The sequence below is a fragment of the Bombyx mandarina genome, chromosome 23 (genome assembly GCF_030267445.1).
Source record: "Bombyx mandarina strain Sakado chromosome 23, ASM3026744v2".
Taxonomy (NCBI): Eukaryota; Metazoa; Arthropoda; class Insecta; order Lepidoptera; family Bombycidae; genus Bombyx; species Bombyx mandarina.
Window position 1 is genome coordinate 14,417,694 of NC_143229.1, and position 16,709 is coordinate 14,434,402.

At 38.0% G+C, this 16,709-nt stretch overlaps 2 protein-coding genes across 17 annotated transcripts in view; one reads left to right on the top strand and one right to left on the bottom strand.

The window, feature by feature from the left end:
• Positions 1-239: 239 nt before the first annotated feature.
• On the bottom strand, positions 240-6,748 carry Coprox (oxygen-dependent coproporphyrinogen-III oxidase). 3 transcript variants are annotated; one of them, XM_089737599.1, is made up of 9 exons: positions 6,608-6,748; positions 5,469-5,694; positions 5,109-5,174; positions 4,511-4,668; positions 3,959-4,089; positions 3,008-3,134; positions 2,514-2,677; positions 1,629-1,798; positions 240-737 (listed from the first exon to the last, which is right to left on the bottom strand). In XM_089737599.1, the coding sequence occupies exons 2-9, from the start codon at positions 5,625-5,627 to the stop codon at positions 621-623; spliced, it is 1,092 nt and encodes a 363-aa protein (XP_089593725.1). In that variant the 5' UTR covers positions 5,628-5,694; positions 6,608-6,748; the 3' UTR covers positions 240-620. The 3 variants fall into 3 exon arrangements, with proteins under 3 accessions (XP_089593725.1, XP_028043454.2, XP_028043456.2); XM_028187653.2 differs by having other exon boundaries at positions 6,460-6,706; XM_028187655.2 differs by lacking the exon at positions 5,109-5,174 and having other exon boundaries at positions 6,460-6,706.
• A 408-nt stretch (positions 6,749-7,156) lies between these two features.
• Positions 7,157-16,709, top strand: part of Tomosyn (syntaxin-binding protein tomosyn) — a 254,512-nt gene continuing 244,959 nt past the window's right edge. For all 14 annotated transcript variants that reach the window (XM_089737582.1, XM_089737586.1, XM_089737584.1 and 11 more), the window contains exon 1: positions 7,157-7,292. In XM_089737582.1, the coding sequence (XP_089593708.1) occupies positions 7,170-7,292 (123 nt within the window). In that variant the 5' untranslated portion in view covers positions 7,157-7,169. The remainder of the gene's footprint in view (positions 7,293-16,709) is intronic.

Below are 16,709 nucleotides of genomic sequence, written 5' to 3' on the forward strand. Positions count from 1 at the left end.
ACGTTTCAAGTACCAAAACCTCAACTTCATAGGTAAAAATCGATTATTTTTATTGTCCATGTAGATAGAAAACTTGATAATAAGTAGTCACTCGTCACTCATGAACATCACCAATGCCAGAAGTACAGCTAATCTGCTGCCTATCGCTAAATGTTTTGTTATACTGATTGCTATAACAAGAGTCACAAAACTTCGTAAGTTATATCAAAATGAAAGGATTACAATAAATAAGACATGTCTCCCCAAAGAACCAAGTTTATTTACAGCCAGTAAAAAAAATATTTGATTTTGACATGATTCCAAGTTTCTAATTTTATCCCGTAACCAACTAGCAAATATTTAACTATCCATCTAAATAAACATTCTTAATTAACGGTTGTTTTTGTAAAGCTATGAAAAGTTTACGACAAGTTTTATGAACCGATACAGTCCTCCAAAATAGTATACTTTTATATTTCGTGAGCATTACAAATCCTTCAAGGGCCTCTGTGTTGCCACATTAAAAATGCCGACTTGGTCGGAAGTGTAATTTAAGCAGTATTGTATATTCCAAATATGTCTTACATCTTCTTTGTTAGTCTTCAAAATCGATACTGATATTTACAATAATACTATTTGCTCTATGCATTAGACCGCTTTTTATCATCTATTTGAAGCCAATCTTTAGGTTCTTTTAGGATTTTCAACAGTTTTTCTTCTTCAGAGTTCGGTTGGACTTGGTGCATATATTCCCATTTCTAAAAATATAAAACAGATTATTTTTACATTTTACTTAATAACTTCAAATGAGTAATTGCCTATTTGTTTATCTAAATAAATACATTTTGTGCTTCTCGGCATGCCACTTTCAAACGTTATGCGACAGCATTACAACTTTACCTATAATAATACTTTTATGTTTAATATTACGTTTTTTGAGAGATGTCTTAAACATCATAATGATAATTTGAAATTAAAATGTTAGTGAAGTTCGGCCGTATATGTACATTTATTAAATGTTCTAATTTACGACATTCATAAACATACGTCCTCGCGATAGGGGCTCAGAGATTGTCGGAGATTGTTGTAGGTCAAGAGGAAGACGCCTACACGTTGGGGGTGGTAGGGAGGGTATGTCAGAGATAGACAAATTAAACCCCCAGTCGCACAACCCACATTCGAGCCATAGATGAGACAGAGCCATACTGAGTCGAGAAGTGCGGTCATTCATCAATCGGTTGCTCTTTCGTAAGATACGTGTGGAGCAGTTTACACGGAGTCTTTCGACGGAGAGGACCCGAAACACTTTGGGTGCTAGGATTTGGTAATCCTTAGTTTCATTATAATCTTTAATTACCTTTTCAGCAAAGTTGCTAAAATGTACTGAACTGTTTGGAAGAGGTCGAGAAGCAATATCTAACGATTTTTCAACACTCATGCCCTTACAGACATTGAACTATTTATGATTCATCATTAATATATGTTCAACCCCTAAGAACTAAATTTGAAAAATAAAAATATTCATTTGTAAGTATGTCATTCTACCAATATAAACGTTCTGAATCACGGGTGTTATCAGCACACGGAAAAACGACCAGTTTAGCAGTTCAGACTTCTGTTGCACAAATATTACTATTCGAAATACTCACAGCGTTAAGCGGAAGCGACATCAGTATTGATTCGTATCTAGCTTCAGGAGTGTGCAGCCCAAACTTTGTTCCTCTGTCGTATATGAGATTGAACTCCACATATCTCCCTCGTCTGAGCAACTGCCATTGACGCTCGTGGTAGCCGTAGGCGTCGTCTTTGTGCTTCTTAACTGGTATGAAGAATAGTATATTATATTTTCTATTTTCACATAATAATATATTTTATTCATAAAGTTTGATATTTGATAATTCAACAGGATATTTCAAAAAGATCAATGAAATCTTGCACCTGACTTTAAAAAAAAACTCAAGATTAGTTTTTGGGGTTCAACTCAAGTCGGCGATTAGTTTTTCTATATAATACTGACCAGGCTACTCCGCATCTATACCAGCAAGTTCGTCTAGTTTCAGAAGTGTGGCGGGTAGCCATCATACAAACAAGATAATTGACAGATGCCTGAATCTCGCTTACAACATTTTCAACATAAGCGTACATATATACAAGTTCCGAACAACAACATACGGACCGTCGGTCTACCGAGCAATATCACCCACTCGGTGGAAGGTCTTCCCTTTGTCTTATACCTACAAGAAGTGTTTTTTTTTAAATATACTGTGATTGATGGTTGATGACAACTTCTTAAGTAGTATAGTTAAGATCGAAGTCTTCATTTATAAAATAAATACACATTCCATAGTCGGTGTCTGATCTACATTTTCTAGTTAGGTTACATGCCCTAGATGAGTCTGGATGTATATATCGATCGAGACTATATTAAGTAGAATTAGACTCTGATTAAAATGGCTTCAAGTAAGCCGGAACATATTTGGCTGAAATATGAATACAGCGTGCTTAGGTCTTCCAAGCGAACTCTAAGCTCTCACCTAGAGGCACGTAGCTGGGTATGACTGCTTCAGCGCAGGAGGTGACGAAGGCGAAGGCAGCTTGCTGGTTGGGAGTGTCCAGGTCATCAAAGAATATCCCTCCGACCCCTCGCCTTTCGCCGCGGTGGGGAATGTAGAAGTAATCATCGCACCATTTCTTGAATCTGAAGATTATTTAAATATGTTACAGGAGTTAATAAAATATAAATAAAGATTTACATTAAAGTAACACTTACTTCATCCAGACTTTACTTGCTTTTATAAAAAAAAAAATATTTTTTTAAAATTATGACTAGTATACTAGGTAACTGCAAATCCGCACCAGATTTGACAAATAATTAAATATCCTGAACTAATTAAAGCAAAAATTTGTGGAAGTTAAATAATGGTGTTTATAAAAATTAAACTAAAGGAATACCAAACAATTTTTTTTTTAGCATCATCGAGTGGGAATTGGAGCCACCGTTGAGTGAAGAAATGGTTGATCTTACTACCTAGCATAATACGATGAATCGTGATCGTCACACGCGTGCTTCAAGGTTAGATGGAAGTGAAGAGCGTCGTCCTCGTTCAGATAATACGGGGTCAGATCGGTGCCGCCTCCGAACCACCACTGGACCCCTGATCGTGAAATAGAATTTTGTTAAAAGAGTGCCCTTATTTTAGCCAGTATTCCGCGTACGAGTTTTTTTAAATTTTTATTGCTGGTTGGACGAGCTCACAGCCCACCTGGTGTTAAGTGGAAGTAAATCGCGAACATTTGTTGAGTATGTATTTCATTAGAAAAATTGGTACCCGCCTACGGGGTTCGAACACTGGTGCATCGCTTCATACGAATGCACCGGACGTCTTATCCTTTAGGCCACGACGACTTCTCAATTCACTGACTTCAAACATCGATTGTCTTTTATTTACTGCTTTGATGGGTGGACGAGCTCACAGCCCACCTGCTGTTAAGTGGTTACTGGAGCCCATAGACATCTACAACGTAAATGTGCCACCCACCTTGAGATATAAGTTCTAAGGTCTCAAGTATAGTTACAACGGCTGCCCCACCCTTCAAACCGAAACGCATTTATGCTTCACGGCAGAAATAGGCAGGTTGGTGGTACCCACCCGCGCGGACTCGCAAGAGGTCCTACCACCAGTAAAGTTTTGCGTTTTCTGAGGATTTTACTTACACAAATGGATTGAGTAAGAGTACGAATTGGAAATTAAACGTGAAATTTTAATTTCAACTTTAAGCCACAACCAGTTCAGAGGCACTCTGACTTTGCAACTCAGAAAATAAAGAGTGTGCAATATTTTTTTTTATTTTTTTATTGCTTAGATTTCTAGTTGATTTTATTATTTTCGGTGTCATCAAGTTTTGGATAGAACTGTGAACGCTATTTGGTAGCTGGGTAGAACGCTCGTTGTGTGTGATTTAAACTATGATCGCTTACCATCCTTATCCTGGACCTCAAAGTATCTGTAGTTGAAGTGGATGGTGGGGACCATGGGGTTCCTTGGGTGGATGACGGCACTCACACCGGCTGCAAAAAACGGGAGCTCCGCGTTTTGTAAATTCTTGCCTCTGGTAAAAAGTGAATTTATTTAAATAATTTTCTATATTAGGTTATGCTGATAGACCGGCTATTCTATCATTAACTATTTGTATATATTATTAAGAAGCTGATAGTTGTGAGCAATTGTCAACACAATTCCTGTTATAAATCGTATTAGACAGATTAATGTACACGATGAATAATGATGTTATGAATCATTCAATGACTTTTTATGATGATTTTAAATTATAGTATGATCCTGATATTTTTGCTGATACTGTTGCAAGCATCATGATCATAGTTAGTGTAACTGTGAAAATCATTAAATAATAGTAATTACAATGAATGTTATAAAGATTTAGCTGAAATATTTCCTACCTAAAAGGCAGGATCAACAGTTCTTATTGTTCTAATCTTGTAGCAAACATTTTAAAAACTATAAGTATATACCTGCTCCGCATCTGCTGAATGGCAGCTGGAGGAAGTTTCCCGGAGACAACTGATATATTCACTCCTGCTTTCTCAAAGACTCTGCCGTCTTGTAGAACACAAGTGATTCCACCACCTCCTTCTTTACGGGTCCATCTGTCTACTGTAAACTTTGCTTCCTGTAAGATACATTGACAAACGGATTTATAACTTTCACTATTAGTTATTAATAGTTATTTCAAATCAGAGGATGACATTGAGGGGTGGAATACAATGTGTGTTTATAATGAGTGACTGCATACTGAAACATTTGCAACAACATTTATTACTTGACTACTAGCTAATATGTTTAATTTGTTTCAGATAATAACTGTCTTATGATATATATATATTCTTCTTTCTTTCCTATTACCCTCTGCTGGGGTCTAATAGTTTATATTATACCCAGGTACATAATTAATGTCAAAGGGATCACCAGATTATTACTAGACTCATTAATGAAAGGCGAGTCACAGTATTGCAGCAATATTGAGGAAAGCAGTGTGAGGCCAGTATAGCTAGGGTCATCTGGGAGGAAAGAGGAGTTCACTAATAAACAACAATTAAAACTACTCCATACCGGCCATGTCATGTAAACATCATTGTCAAAATCATAATCTTCCACAGATTTTTCATCTTCCCATGCCTACAAAAAATAATATGTCAAACACTTTTTTGTGAATTTTAGAGCTCTGCCACACATTGGCATGCACACAATATTATAAATGATGAAGCATTTTGAAATATTTTTTTTGGATGGCAAACTCTGGCGTTGAAGAAATCCAGTGCTGAGTGGTTACCAGACATTATGGATACCACAAAAGTTGAGACATGAGGTAAGGGTAACTTACCCTTTAATTCTGACAACATGATTCCCCAAAAGATCCAGCAACATACATTTATTTTTATTTTTATATTTAAAATTAATAATGAAGTTTACCTTGTCTTCCTCTTTCTCCAAAGCCCTGCAGAATTCTGCTTGAATCCTCATGATGAGTAATTCCATTTGTGTCTTCATATCATCTTTGTTTTGCTCTAATTGTTCAACTGGTGTGATTGGGTTTGCCATATAGTTCTTAAGTTGCATTATTTCTTTCATTTCTGCTTTACTTTGGTATTGATTGTAAGCTACAATACCTGTGCCAAGGACAGCAGCACAGTATAATCTGTGGGAATTACAGAACATAATCACAAACTTTTGCTGTTCCTTCAGATATAGACATAAAATAATGCTACATTATATACTATTGTATAGTGCTGGCTTTAAGCTAGTCAGCCATTTAGAATGTGGATAATTTTTTTGGAAATAGAGCTAAATAATGCTTATCTGCTTCTTTCAAAAGCACATTAAAGTTTCTTTAAATTCCCAGCACTTAACTGATGATTATTTTTGAAATTCATTAAACAACTAAGTGCAGCTAAAGAGTCAAGTGATAAAAGCAAAACAATCAAAATAACATTTTTAGACCAAAAACAAAGACTTTCATTTAAACAACACATTTTGTTCATTGGCTCCCTTGATTCTGTTAATATCAATCGTATGTGCACATAATGCTTTATGTTAAACTAATGTAAAATATCTAAGAATCTTTAATAAATCTTTTTTCAACTACAAATGTGTTATAATGATATTGAACACATTACTTTTTTGTGAATTACAGATAATATCGCTTGTATTGGGTGTCAATTGGGTGGTATTATATTATGGTAATTTGGCAATTTTGGTATGTTGTCAAGCAATTATATTTGATTTGTAATTTTTTTTGCGATATATTCTTACAGCGTATTACATTACAGTAAGTATATGTTATTTTTATTAGCCTATTTAAGGTTTATGTGCTTATTGCGGAACCAAGTGTATTGAAGTGTATTGCCGGTGATGTTTACATTTATCTGATGGTCTTTTATGGCAGCTAATATAGAAAACTTACCTTAATGGTCGATTTTTAATCTTCTTATAAGTTCCTACATAACTTAGCGTTTGAAAACTTCGAAAAAGTATATTGAATGTCATTTTCTCAAGGAATTAAAAGTAAAAAAATATTCCGGAATCATTAACAATCATAAAACGTAGGTTACCTATTTTTGATCTTTTGTTTTGACAGGTCAAGAACCTGGTGACAGCTGAAAGGTGGCTCACGTCAGGCGTGTTGACATAGTGAGCGCCTCCTGGTGGGCGCACGTGTTGCACTCGGTTATCAGCTGTGTATTTAAGTTCCGCAAGTTCACGTATACAAAGTATACTCGCAATATTTGTTCATCTCTTTTCGCATCGAGGCCGGGCGCATCGATTACGAGCCGCTAGCTCTTTCCGGCCAGTCGAGACCGGTCTTTGAACGACGACGTATCGTGAGTGCGCGTGTGCATCGTTGGCTCCGGTATCGATCCCTCGGCGGAGCCGCATTGCCGTACATTCCGGAGGCGGTGCCTCGCCTAGTTTTCGTCGATCGTCGGCGTGGCGGGCGCGTGTCGGCGTCGGCGACGGCCCGGGCGGCCTGCGCAGTGGAGACGACGCGTGCCATCACTCGACTATCCTTTCTTCCGCCAAAACCGGCTCGCTGTCCGCGGCGGACGGCTGTGATGTAGCCGCGGCCGGCGCGAGCGGCTCTCGGACAAAGGATCCGCGACTCGAAACTTCACGATGAAGAAGTTCACGTTTAAGGGGGTTCTGGACGGGTTCCGCAGCTCCATGCAGGCGGCTCCGCGGGGCACCGAGCAAGAGATCCAGGAGACGCTGCGTCCCGAACACTTCCAAGTTAAAAAGGTGAGTGGTATCGTTTCGGCCGGCGGTTCCGCGGATAATGCGAGATACGGCCGCGGTTTACGACTAGCGCTCGGGAGAGGGGCACCACGCTCCGCCTGTCCCTTATTTATAAAATCAACTCTCAACGCCGCCGCTTGCGTGCAGCCTCTGTTGTGTAAACTACAGTGACACATCGCACGCCTGCCGACTAGAGACCAAACAATGTCTTTCCGCCTTATCGGAATGCAATAATATTTACATTTTTATCAGGGAAAAGGCAACGTTTGTGGCGCAGTGAACATAGTTAGATGGACATTAGCCGATGGTACTGCGACGGATCGTGGTCGCCGTGGCTTACGTCAGCGTGTGACCCTGACCATCTAATCTGTTGCCGTTATGCCACAACAAATGTAATCTGGTTATTATGCTGCCTACACGTTGCGGCGACCTTCTGTCGTTTTGCCTTGTGATTGCTGTTTCAAGACTGATTGTTTCAGAATTTTTAATATTATTTTTTCAAATTAATACAACCCGTGGGCGGCAGAATACTGATCATAATATTGAACTGATAACAGATTAGATAACAGCTGCACTCAATAATGCTTTTGCCACAAAACTTGTTTGTGGAAAATTGCAGGGTAATTGTTTCGTTTTCGTTATCCTCTTATGCCGCATCGGAAAGCCTTATTTTGTTTATTCTGTAATACTCAATACCTGATTTGCTATATGTATAATTATTAAACGTTAATAAAATTCGTATTGTCGCTGTATGAAGCAAAGGGTACTATGTTTCTTCATATTACGGTCGATTGCCCTATTTAACGCGATTCAAATATATTTTTCAACATGAAATGCGAGGCAAAACTGTAATGTAATTATAAAGTAGTTTTGTTTTAATGGCGTAATCCATAGTTCCAATTTGAATTTAGCCCATTGTTTTGGTCGGAAGTTGATGGTGGCATTGCGGGCAGCTATCTGCCCATATAAACTGACCACCTCAAGAATATATTGAAATATCAACTTAAATTGGAAAATTGAACACAATTTTTGGTAAACTAAAACAAAACACATCTACATTTTTTTTGAATAAAATACGATAGGTAAGTAGTTTGTTTTCTAGTATTGTGTGTTTATTGAGAGCACTACTTTCCCACGTCCTTACGAATCCATCAGATCCAATCCAATCCAAACTCTTGCATTAGATACCTTCAGCTCTAACACTAGGAGCAGGCTGAGGAACCCCGCAAGCGTACTCGTCGAACTCGACAAAGAGGTCGACGTGCAACCTAACCCATGCATCAGCTCGTTTAGTTTTTCGCCGGATATTTTCAGCGGGTCGCGATTCCGATCCGGTAGTAGATTAATTCGCAAAACAGTTGCTCTTGAGTTGTTAGGTCTCCTTCGGAGGCGCTCGGGCAGCTGTTAGCAAATTCCACCCCTTCTGGCTGAGCCTTTGCTCGCCCTCCTATCCTGGTGAAACTGGAAAGGCCTCCGGGCCACCAGTAAATATTCATCATAATAAAAAGAAGCATTACTTTAACATACGCAAGACACGCACACACCACTTATAAATACCTAAAATTATAATCACCGAAAGTAGTAGTCGGCTAAAAGAGTGATTATCGAAAAAGGAACATATTTAGCATTGAATGGAGACACCGTGCCGGCGGTCCATATTATTGCAGAGGGGTATACAAAGCAGTATCCGTATTAAGGATCCACTCCCACTTAGTTTCACTCATTTCACTGTCCGCTATATTGTAAGCAAATTTGATTAGCTTCTCCTAATACTGTGGTATCTATACTTACATATAAATCTACAGTGGTTTTTACGGATGTTCCGTTATAACTACTGAATCATGCATCCAATTGACTTGAAACTTGGTATCCATATAGAAAATACATGTACTTAATGGATAGGCTAATATTTATATGAGTGTTAGATTCCCTACACTAGTTGCGGGAGCGTTAATGATGAAAATCTTTGTGGGGGTGAGAAATAATAATGATAATTTTAAATGCCCATCGAAACGGACGGGATAGCTAGTCTCGTTATAAAACAGAATTAAGTATAAGGCGAAAATGAAGTAGTAATATAAAAATTTATTTTGTTTATATCGTAATTTAACGTGTATAGTAAATACAGTACGTGCTATTATTCAAGGTTAGATGAACGTGTCAGCAATTTGTTACGCGCAAACAACAACTCACCTTGCATTTTCTATAATCCGCTTTAATTATTTGTGCTTTATATGTGATATCTTTGGCTCTTCTGATAGGAAGATTAGATCCTATTGCAGAGTCTCTCACCGAAACATTTACGAATGCTTACCTCTACAGAGTTATTGCTCTGTTATTGCATTAAAAGTGTAGATGATGGTGAGACCTTAGAACTTATGTCTCAAGGTGGGTGGCGCATTGACGTTGTAGATGTCTATGGGCTCCAGTAACCACTTAACACCAGGTGGGCTGTGAGCTCGTCGACTCATATAAGCAAAAAAAAATTTTTTTTTTATTGTCCTTGTAGGCAGACGAACATACGGCCCACCTGATGGTGAGTGGTTAACGTCGCCCATGGTCTCCAGCAATGCCAGGGGCAGAGCCAAGCCGCTGCCTACTGAAAATGAAGCAACGAAACTATGAACTAATGAATAATGAAATATTTCCACAATCTATGATTACAATTACATATAACAATTAAATCAGTATATGTAGTATCATCATCATCATCATCATCATAATCGGTTGCTCTTGGCAGAGCAGTCGTGGTCATGTGGAATTTTTGCTTATTAAAGCCTTGACAGATGTTTTCCACAGTTTGCGAATCGAGGCCCGGCGCACACACTCGTTAAGTGGGGTTTCAGTAAGGTCTTTCACCTGATCAGTCCAACGCATGGGGATTCGTCCACGAGATCTCTTATCATTGACCCTACCCTGAACAACAAGTTTCTCGATAGACTCTGCTGGCCGTCGCGATACGTGTCCAAAATATCGAAGAATCCTGGATTGCACTGTTGACGATAACCTGTGAGAGATATTTAGTTCTTTTAGGATTGAGGCGTTGGTGCGATGCTCAGTCCAAGATATACGGAGCATCCTTCTCCAGCACCACATTTCTAATGCATCGATCCTTCTTTTTTCTCTTTATTGTAGTATACATGATATTAGTTCCCATGTCTATATTCTATGTTTTTTACCTTGATATCCTACTAACGGAATTCAGGTTCAGGAAAATATGGTCGGAGTCATATAAATGTCAGAATCCAGTCTTAATGACACATACTTATGTATGTATCTAAGCATTAAATAAAATGTATGTTCTAATAATGTAGGTATTCACGCGACTGTCCCGCCTACCCCCGGCTATCAGTAACGTGTGATAACGTAGGAATTTTAAACGCTGCATAGAGACCTGAACATACCAGTCATTCTATTATATCTGAATTGGTATTTTTGTTGTAGAAAGCTTATGATTATTTTAATCAATAAATGTTTAGATTTTAAAGCAAATCCTTTGGTTTTGATACTGGCACTGTAATGCATCTATTACTGCCGCAAAGAAGCCATTTTTTTCCAGTTGACGAAACGGACAACCTTTGTAAAAAAAAATTAGATTTCTGCCCCATGTCTCAATGTTCTGATGGTTAATATTTAAAACCAGGTGGTTAGTTAGGTTTTCTGCTTTTCGAGAACAAATAAAACAACAAAGAGTACGGCGCACGTCGTCTATTTGCACGTACATACATCTTGGCCAAGAATTTTGGAGTAGCACTGTATTTCAATACTGATTAACCTTTATTTCATTTTCAATAACATGGCTGATGGTTGCGTGTCGACCGACAGCGTATTCCTCGTAGGCTTCTACAACAAAATGTGTACGAAATAAATAGTCCCTCTTAAAATAAGGACATTTATAGAAACTTCCAGTATAACAGTGGAAAGCTCTCGCAACTTTATCGTTTCAATCTTAATTTTCTAAATTAGGTGAGGAAACTAATTTACGGCGGGTCTTACTTTCTTCTGCAAAAACGTCCGCTCAAATGTAACGAGTCTTATTTGAAAACATTTTAATCCCCTCATTTCCATTTAAAACTTTATTTATATTGTTCGTAACTTGTTTTTGAGTTTGGTGTCGGGACCCAAATGTAACAAAAGAAGTTCTTATTTTATTGGAAGACAGACATAGATGCCCATTGGTGTTAATACCGCCGCCTTAGCAGGCTGAAGCCTTGATTGCATTGTAATTGTAGTTTTATCTTTCAAACCAGAACCCGGCGGTAATGGGACAGTTATACGGGCTTGCAACACGCTCTAAAATTTGCTAGCGAAACTTCTATGTCGTTTAGCATAAAGCTGTGGCGTAATTTTACGAATTCGACTACCGTAAATACTATCTACGTATTGCGTTATTTTTAGGAAAAAACTGATAATGCGAGAGATATGAGGCTGATAAATGTTTCGACCAGTCGACTGCCGGTTATAGATGAAGTTTATAGCAAGGTTAATTCTCGTAATGGAGTAGTTTTTTTTTGGTAAGTGGTAATGGTTAAAGTTTTCAGTAAGGCGTTTGAGTACAAACATGGTGGCAGACGTGAGGTGTAACTACATTCCGCGTTACACGTACATTATTATGTCTTACAGAACCACAGAAAATATGGTCCATGTACATACATACATACATACATACATACATACATACATATGTTCCAAGTCAGGAATTTTTTAATTTTATCGCTGTAGTTGCATTGCTGATGATCTCAAGGGTTTTGATCCCTTAGATATTACAACCTGAGTCACATCACCTTGAGGTACGATGACGCAAACTTTAATGTTTGGGTACCAAGTTAAATTTAGTGGCTGTCAGCTCGTCTAAGTATTAAGCGCAAACCCATTAAATTAAATATATTGAATATGCAATATTTATTTAAAATACACATTGTTTGAGATAATTCCTTTTCTTCTACCATCGCACTGCCGCTCCCAGAGTGGAGTTCATCCATACTGTCTGGAACCGCTGCGTTCATCCACAGTGCGGTTCCAAATATCTTTTCAGCCACGGACTGTGCGGATTTGGAACGAAATCCAAGCTACAAGCTGTGTCTCGATGCCTATGACATGTCCTTCTTCAGACAAGGTTTGAGAAAAGTCCTTAGCGCCGGGCAGTGGCTTGGTTGTGTCATCGGTATCGCTTATGTCCATGAGCGATGGTGACTACTCATCATCGTTTTGACCATTTGGCAAATGTAATAAAAACAAATTATGTGTGCGTGTGTGTTAATTATTTTTTACTTTTATCGGTATTTTGGTAGGTGAAGCCAGTTTGTGTTAGCCAATCGACGGGTAGTCGAGCCTAGGCACTCCACTATAGTTTGTTAGATCAATAATAGGTAACACATAGTATTTTGATGTTCAGCAAGGGCCGTAAAAGCGAAGTAATGTCGTTAGAGTCATAACGTTTGTGTTAATGCGTTCTGATGTAACCGGTGACATCATCGATCGTTAACACTGCTTAACATGTGAATTGATGAATTTATGATTTACGAAGTCATGAGAGTACATTAATGGTTTTCCATTAATTTTAGGGTGTTCGATCGCAGAAGTATGTCGGCTATTATTGATGGGTTAGTTTGTCTGCGATGATGTTGACTGGTGTTCAGCTGGGTATGTCGTGCGGCTGACAATTCATAAGCACTGTAAACCTTTTTGACTCATACTCTACTTGTGACATAAGGCTTGCGGTTCGCTCATGATTTTTTATTTGTTGATGATTGATTGTTCCTGAGTGAAATTTGAATAAAAATGGAAAATCATTCACCAAAATCTTGTAGTTCCACTAGAGGCTAGCTGTCGCAATCTTAATTTAAGTTGCAATGGAACTTTAGATTTCTACGAGTAGTAGTACATATATATGTTGGCACACGTCAGGGATGGCTGAGCGGTAGTTTCGTCATCACTCGTATTCGATTGAACTCAGTTTAGTCAATAAAACTTTTCAATAATAATTATTGAAACTCAACACACACAACTTTCACAATGACAGGATAAACCGACAGTTTCGTTCCACATACCGACAGACCGACTAACTGACTGACTGACTGTCAGAGACTCACTGCTGAGACGGGCGGAATCCCTGTCTGACACGAATGCCACGACTCTATCCACGTACCGCCATTTTATACTGTAGCGTTACGGAGTCTACCCTTCATTTTGTGATATTTATCAAAACAACATTTCATCATTTAAAAATAATAATCAAAACCACCGTCTTAATATCACTAAAAGTCGTTATCCACGACAACTAAAAGTCGTTATCCACGACATATATATGACGTTGGTGGCACTTGACACCTTTCTACAAAACGAAGTGTTTCAATTCTACATTTAAGAATAGTCACAGCCAATCATTTGAATGTTCCTAGTGATGACATCATGTCTGAGAGATATATCACCCAATTATTATATTGTCATCTACTGTATTATCACGTCTGTGATTTTTAGACTTATTGGACTTCGCGTTTCGTAGTGAGTGGAATGTAATCTGTCAGTCACCGACAAAAACACGTTGTTCAGGATTTCAGAAACTTGTTTTATAAAAATAATGATTCCGTATAGAGCATTAACTAACGTATACGGTATGTCCTTTCCGTGCATGATAGGTGTGTGCCAATTCCTGATGTGGAAATGGAATGTTCCTTATGGGACGATGCGGAGGGGTACCCTAACCGGGAAAAAACGTCCGTAACATAAGATTTTATGTTTGTTACCTCATAACTTTTGACTAGGTGAATCGATTTTGATGATTCTTTTTTTATTAGAAAGCTGACGCTTTCCGTATGGTCTCATTTCAATTTAATCCAGTTCTGATAATGGTATCCATGAGAAAACCATATAAGCCTTAAATTTGCATTAAGTACGTGCGCGACAAATAGATAAATAACTCAATATCACGTCAACCGATTCCGATGATTATTGTTTGTAGTGATACCCGAATAATTATTTTCTTTATACCTCGAATAGAACTTAAAACTAATATTTTTATAATTAGGAACTTCGTTCCTATCCGGTTTCTCACGACACCACACATCTTTTTTTTTAGGTCAGCTGATAAAACATCTATTTGGCACTCTCGTCTTATTAGTAAAACGATGTCATCATTTAACATATTTAGTTATAATTCAATCAATTATGTTAAAAGCATCGATGTGCCGCTTGATTCAATAGGCCGACAATGCATATACTCAAATTACGTCGATCAATGCAGGACGAAACGTCAATAGAATTTGCCGTTTGTGTTTTTGTATAATGAAATTGCAACATGGAGTATTTGTAGACCTATCACAAAAATTATTTACACTTAGTTAATGAAGTATTAGGAATGGTAAAACCTTGGTGTCTTATTCAATCATGTTCGAAAGTAGCTGCTAATGGGAACTACAAGATACTTTGTAACTATTAGTAGGCGACAATTAGTATAGTTTAGATATTTCTTACTCTTCATACTCTTTAGTTTTTTAATGATCAGTAGCGAATCAATCATGTTATTTTATTTCAAGAATGTCAATGTAATATAACGTTATCTTTATGTTGATATTTTTAATGTTTAGCATAGTCGAACACGCGATAAAGTTTATTTTATTCTTTTTTTCTACATATGTATATGGCTAGCTAGCTATAACACCGCACATAAGCCTGTGTATTCTTATAAAACATTTCAATAAATATAAAAGTCTTATAAAAAGTCGCAACAACTACATAACATAGAATGAATTTCCCGAAATGTTGCGTAGTTCATGGAAAAAAGTTGAAAAGAGTTTTTGTGGCAAACGCTTGTACGACGATCAAGTGACAACACGTTGTTAAGAAACACGAGCTTTATTGGCACGATAAGCCGTGCAATTCTGCAAACATTCCAATTGGCTGTCGAAGCACTCGGCTATTACGATACGATATTATCTACGCACAGAGTAAGTAAGTACTGGGCAGAGGCTTTTCAGTCGTATGTAGGTAAAACATAGGTATTTGAAATTATATGTAGGTATAACTTGGCATCGGGAATTAGCGCTACAATTACCCGACTGCGGCAGTATCAAAGAAGGCGATTTAAGCATGTAGTATAGGTTATTTATAGTATTAGCACCCACTGCCATCCATTTTCAGACAAAATTGAAGTCACAATTTTGGTACAAAGGCTGCCCTACCGCTCAAACATGAATCTTTAATTGGTTAGCGGCTGAAAGATAGTCAGTTAAGTGGACTTGTAACTTGCCTAACCACTAACAATTAAGTGAGAGACTAGGGTTCATCATTCCTACTCCCTAGAGTTTGGTAGGAAAACATTTCAGTACATTGCTATAAAGGACGGATGATAAAGGAGTAGTGAGTAGCTAGAGGACGCTAGGGCTCCGGGGACTACACCTAATGAGATGTAAATAATTATCATAAATCATTGTCAGTTTTATAATAATAATAATAATAATAAACATTTATTTCAAACATAAATTTACAAAAATTAAAAGAAAAATAACTAGGCTTAACTTAGGCTTGGAAAGGGTTACAGGCTCAGCAATGCCTCACAGTATCGAGACAATCCGTACTGGGGCGTTGATTTACCGTCGGCACCTGTGGAGAAACGTGCACACCAGCATCAGACCGACCAATCAATATCTGAGCTTAGAATAACAACAATAAACTGCAACAACAACAATAAAAACAATGAAATACATATATCTATTAATAATAAAAAAATACACAAGCACGGAATAGTTTTTTGATAGCAGCGTGTTCGCAACGCGTCTCAAATTAACGAATTCTCAAACAAATTCACGCGCTACGTACGAGTATCAATGAAAGTCATTATCTCGGGCTCGCTCGGCCAGAGATAAGTAATTACAGAGAGAATTGGATTTGTCTATTGTTATCTCGTCTGCTTTGTGCGGTGACTCATTTAATTAAGTAAACACGCTGTCTCTCCGCACGGTTTTCGTATTTGCACTTCAAAATTTGTATTTCTAGTCCAAGGCCTGAAGAACCTTCATTCATGGATGTTCTAATTTCATTAATGAATTGTTTGATGTTTTTACGGGTTTGTCATGTTATGAGAAAATGCGGGCTAGCATCGTGAGCACTGACAGTCCTGTCCAGTTATAATAACTGCTTCTAGCCCACAAACCGCATTCCAAAACTGCTTCTCTGCAGACACGGGATGGCGGAACTCGTTCACGCTCACGATATGCCCTACGTCCAGGTCTGGGTGTGGTTCGCGAAGCCAAATTCCGTTTTATCTACTGCAGCCGTGTGATGTGCTCTATTTGGTGGGGTTTGGTAAGTAGCAACGTAATTAAGACACATGCTTTTGTGATATAAGTGGACACATGACGCTCGCGATCTCGTGTCTCCAATATCGACTGATTTGCAAAGTTCAATATAAATTCAAAGAAA

What these genes read in the sequence shown, in the direction of transcription:
- Coprox (XM_028187653.2), bottom strand. Translation starts at nt 6,542, where the DNA reads ATGACATTCAATATACTTTTTCGAAGTTTTCAAACGCTAAGTTATGTA. An exon ending in TGGAGAAAGAGGAAGACAAG is followed by an intron (nt 5,175 to 5,468) that starts GTAAACTTCATT and finishes TATTTTTTGTAG; the next exon opens with GCATGGGAAGATGAAAAATC. An exon ending in GATTCATCGTATTATGCTAG is followed by an intron (nt 2,678 to 3,007) that starts GTAGTAAGATCA and finishes AATAATCTTCAG; the next exon opens with ATTCAAGAAATGGTGCGATG.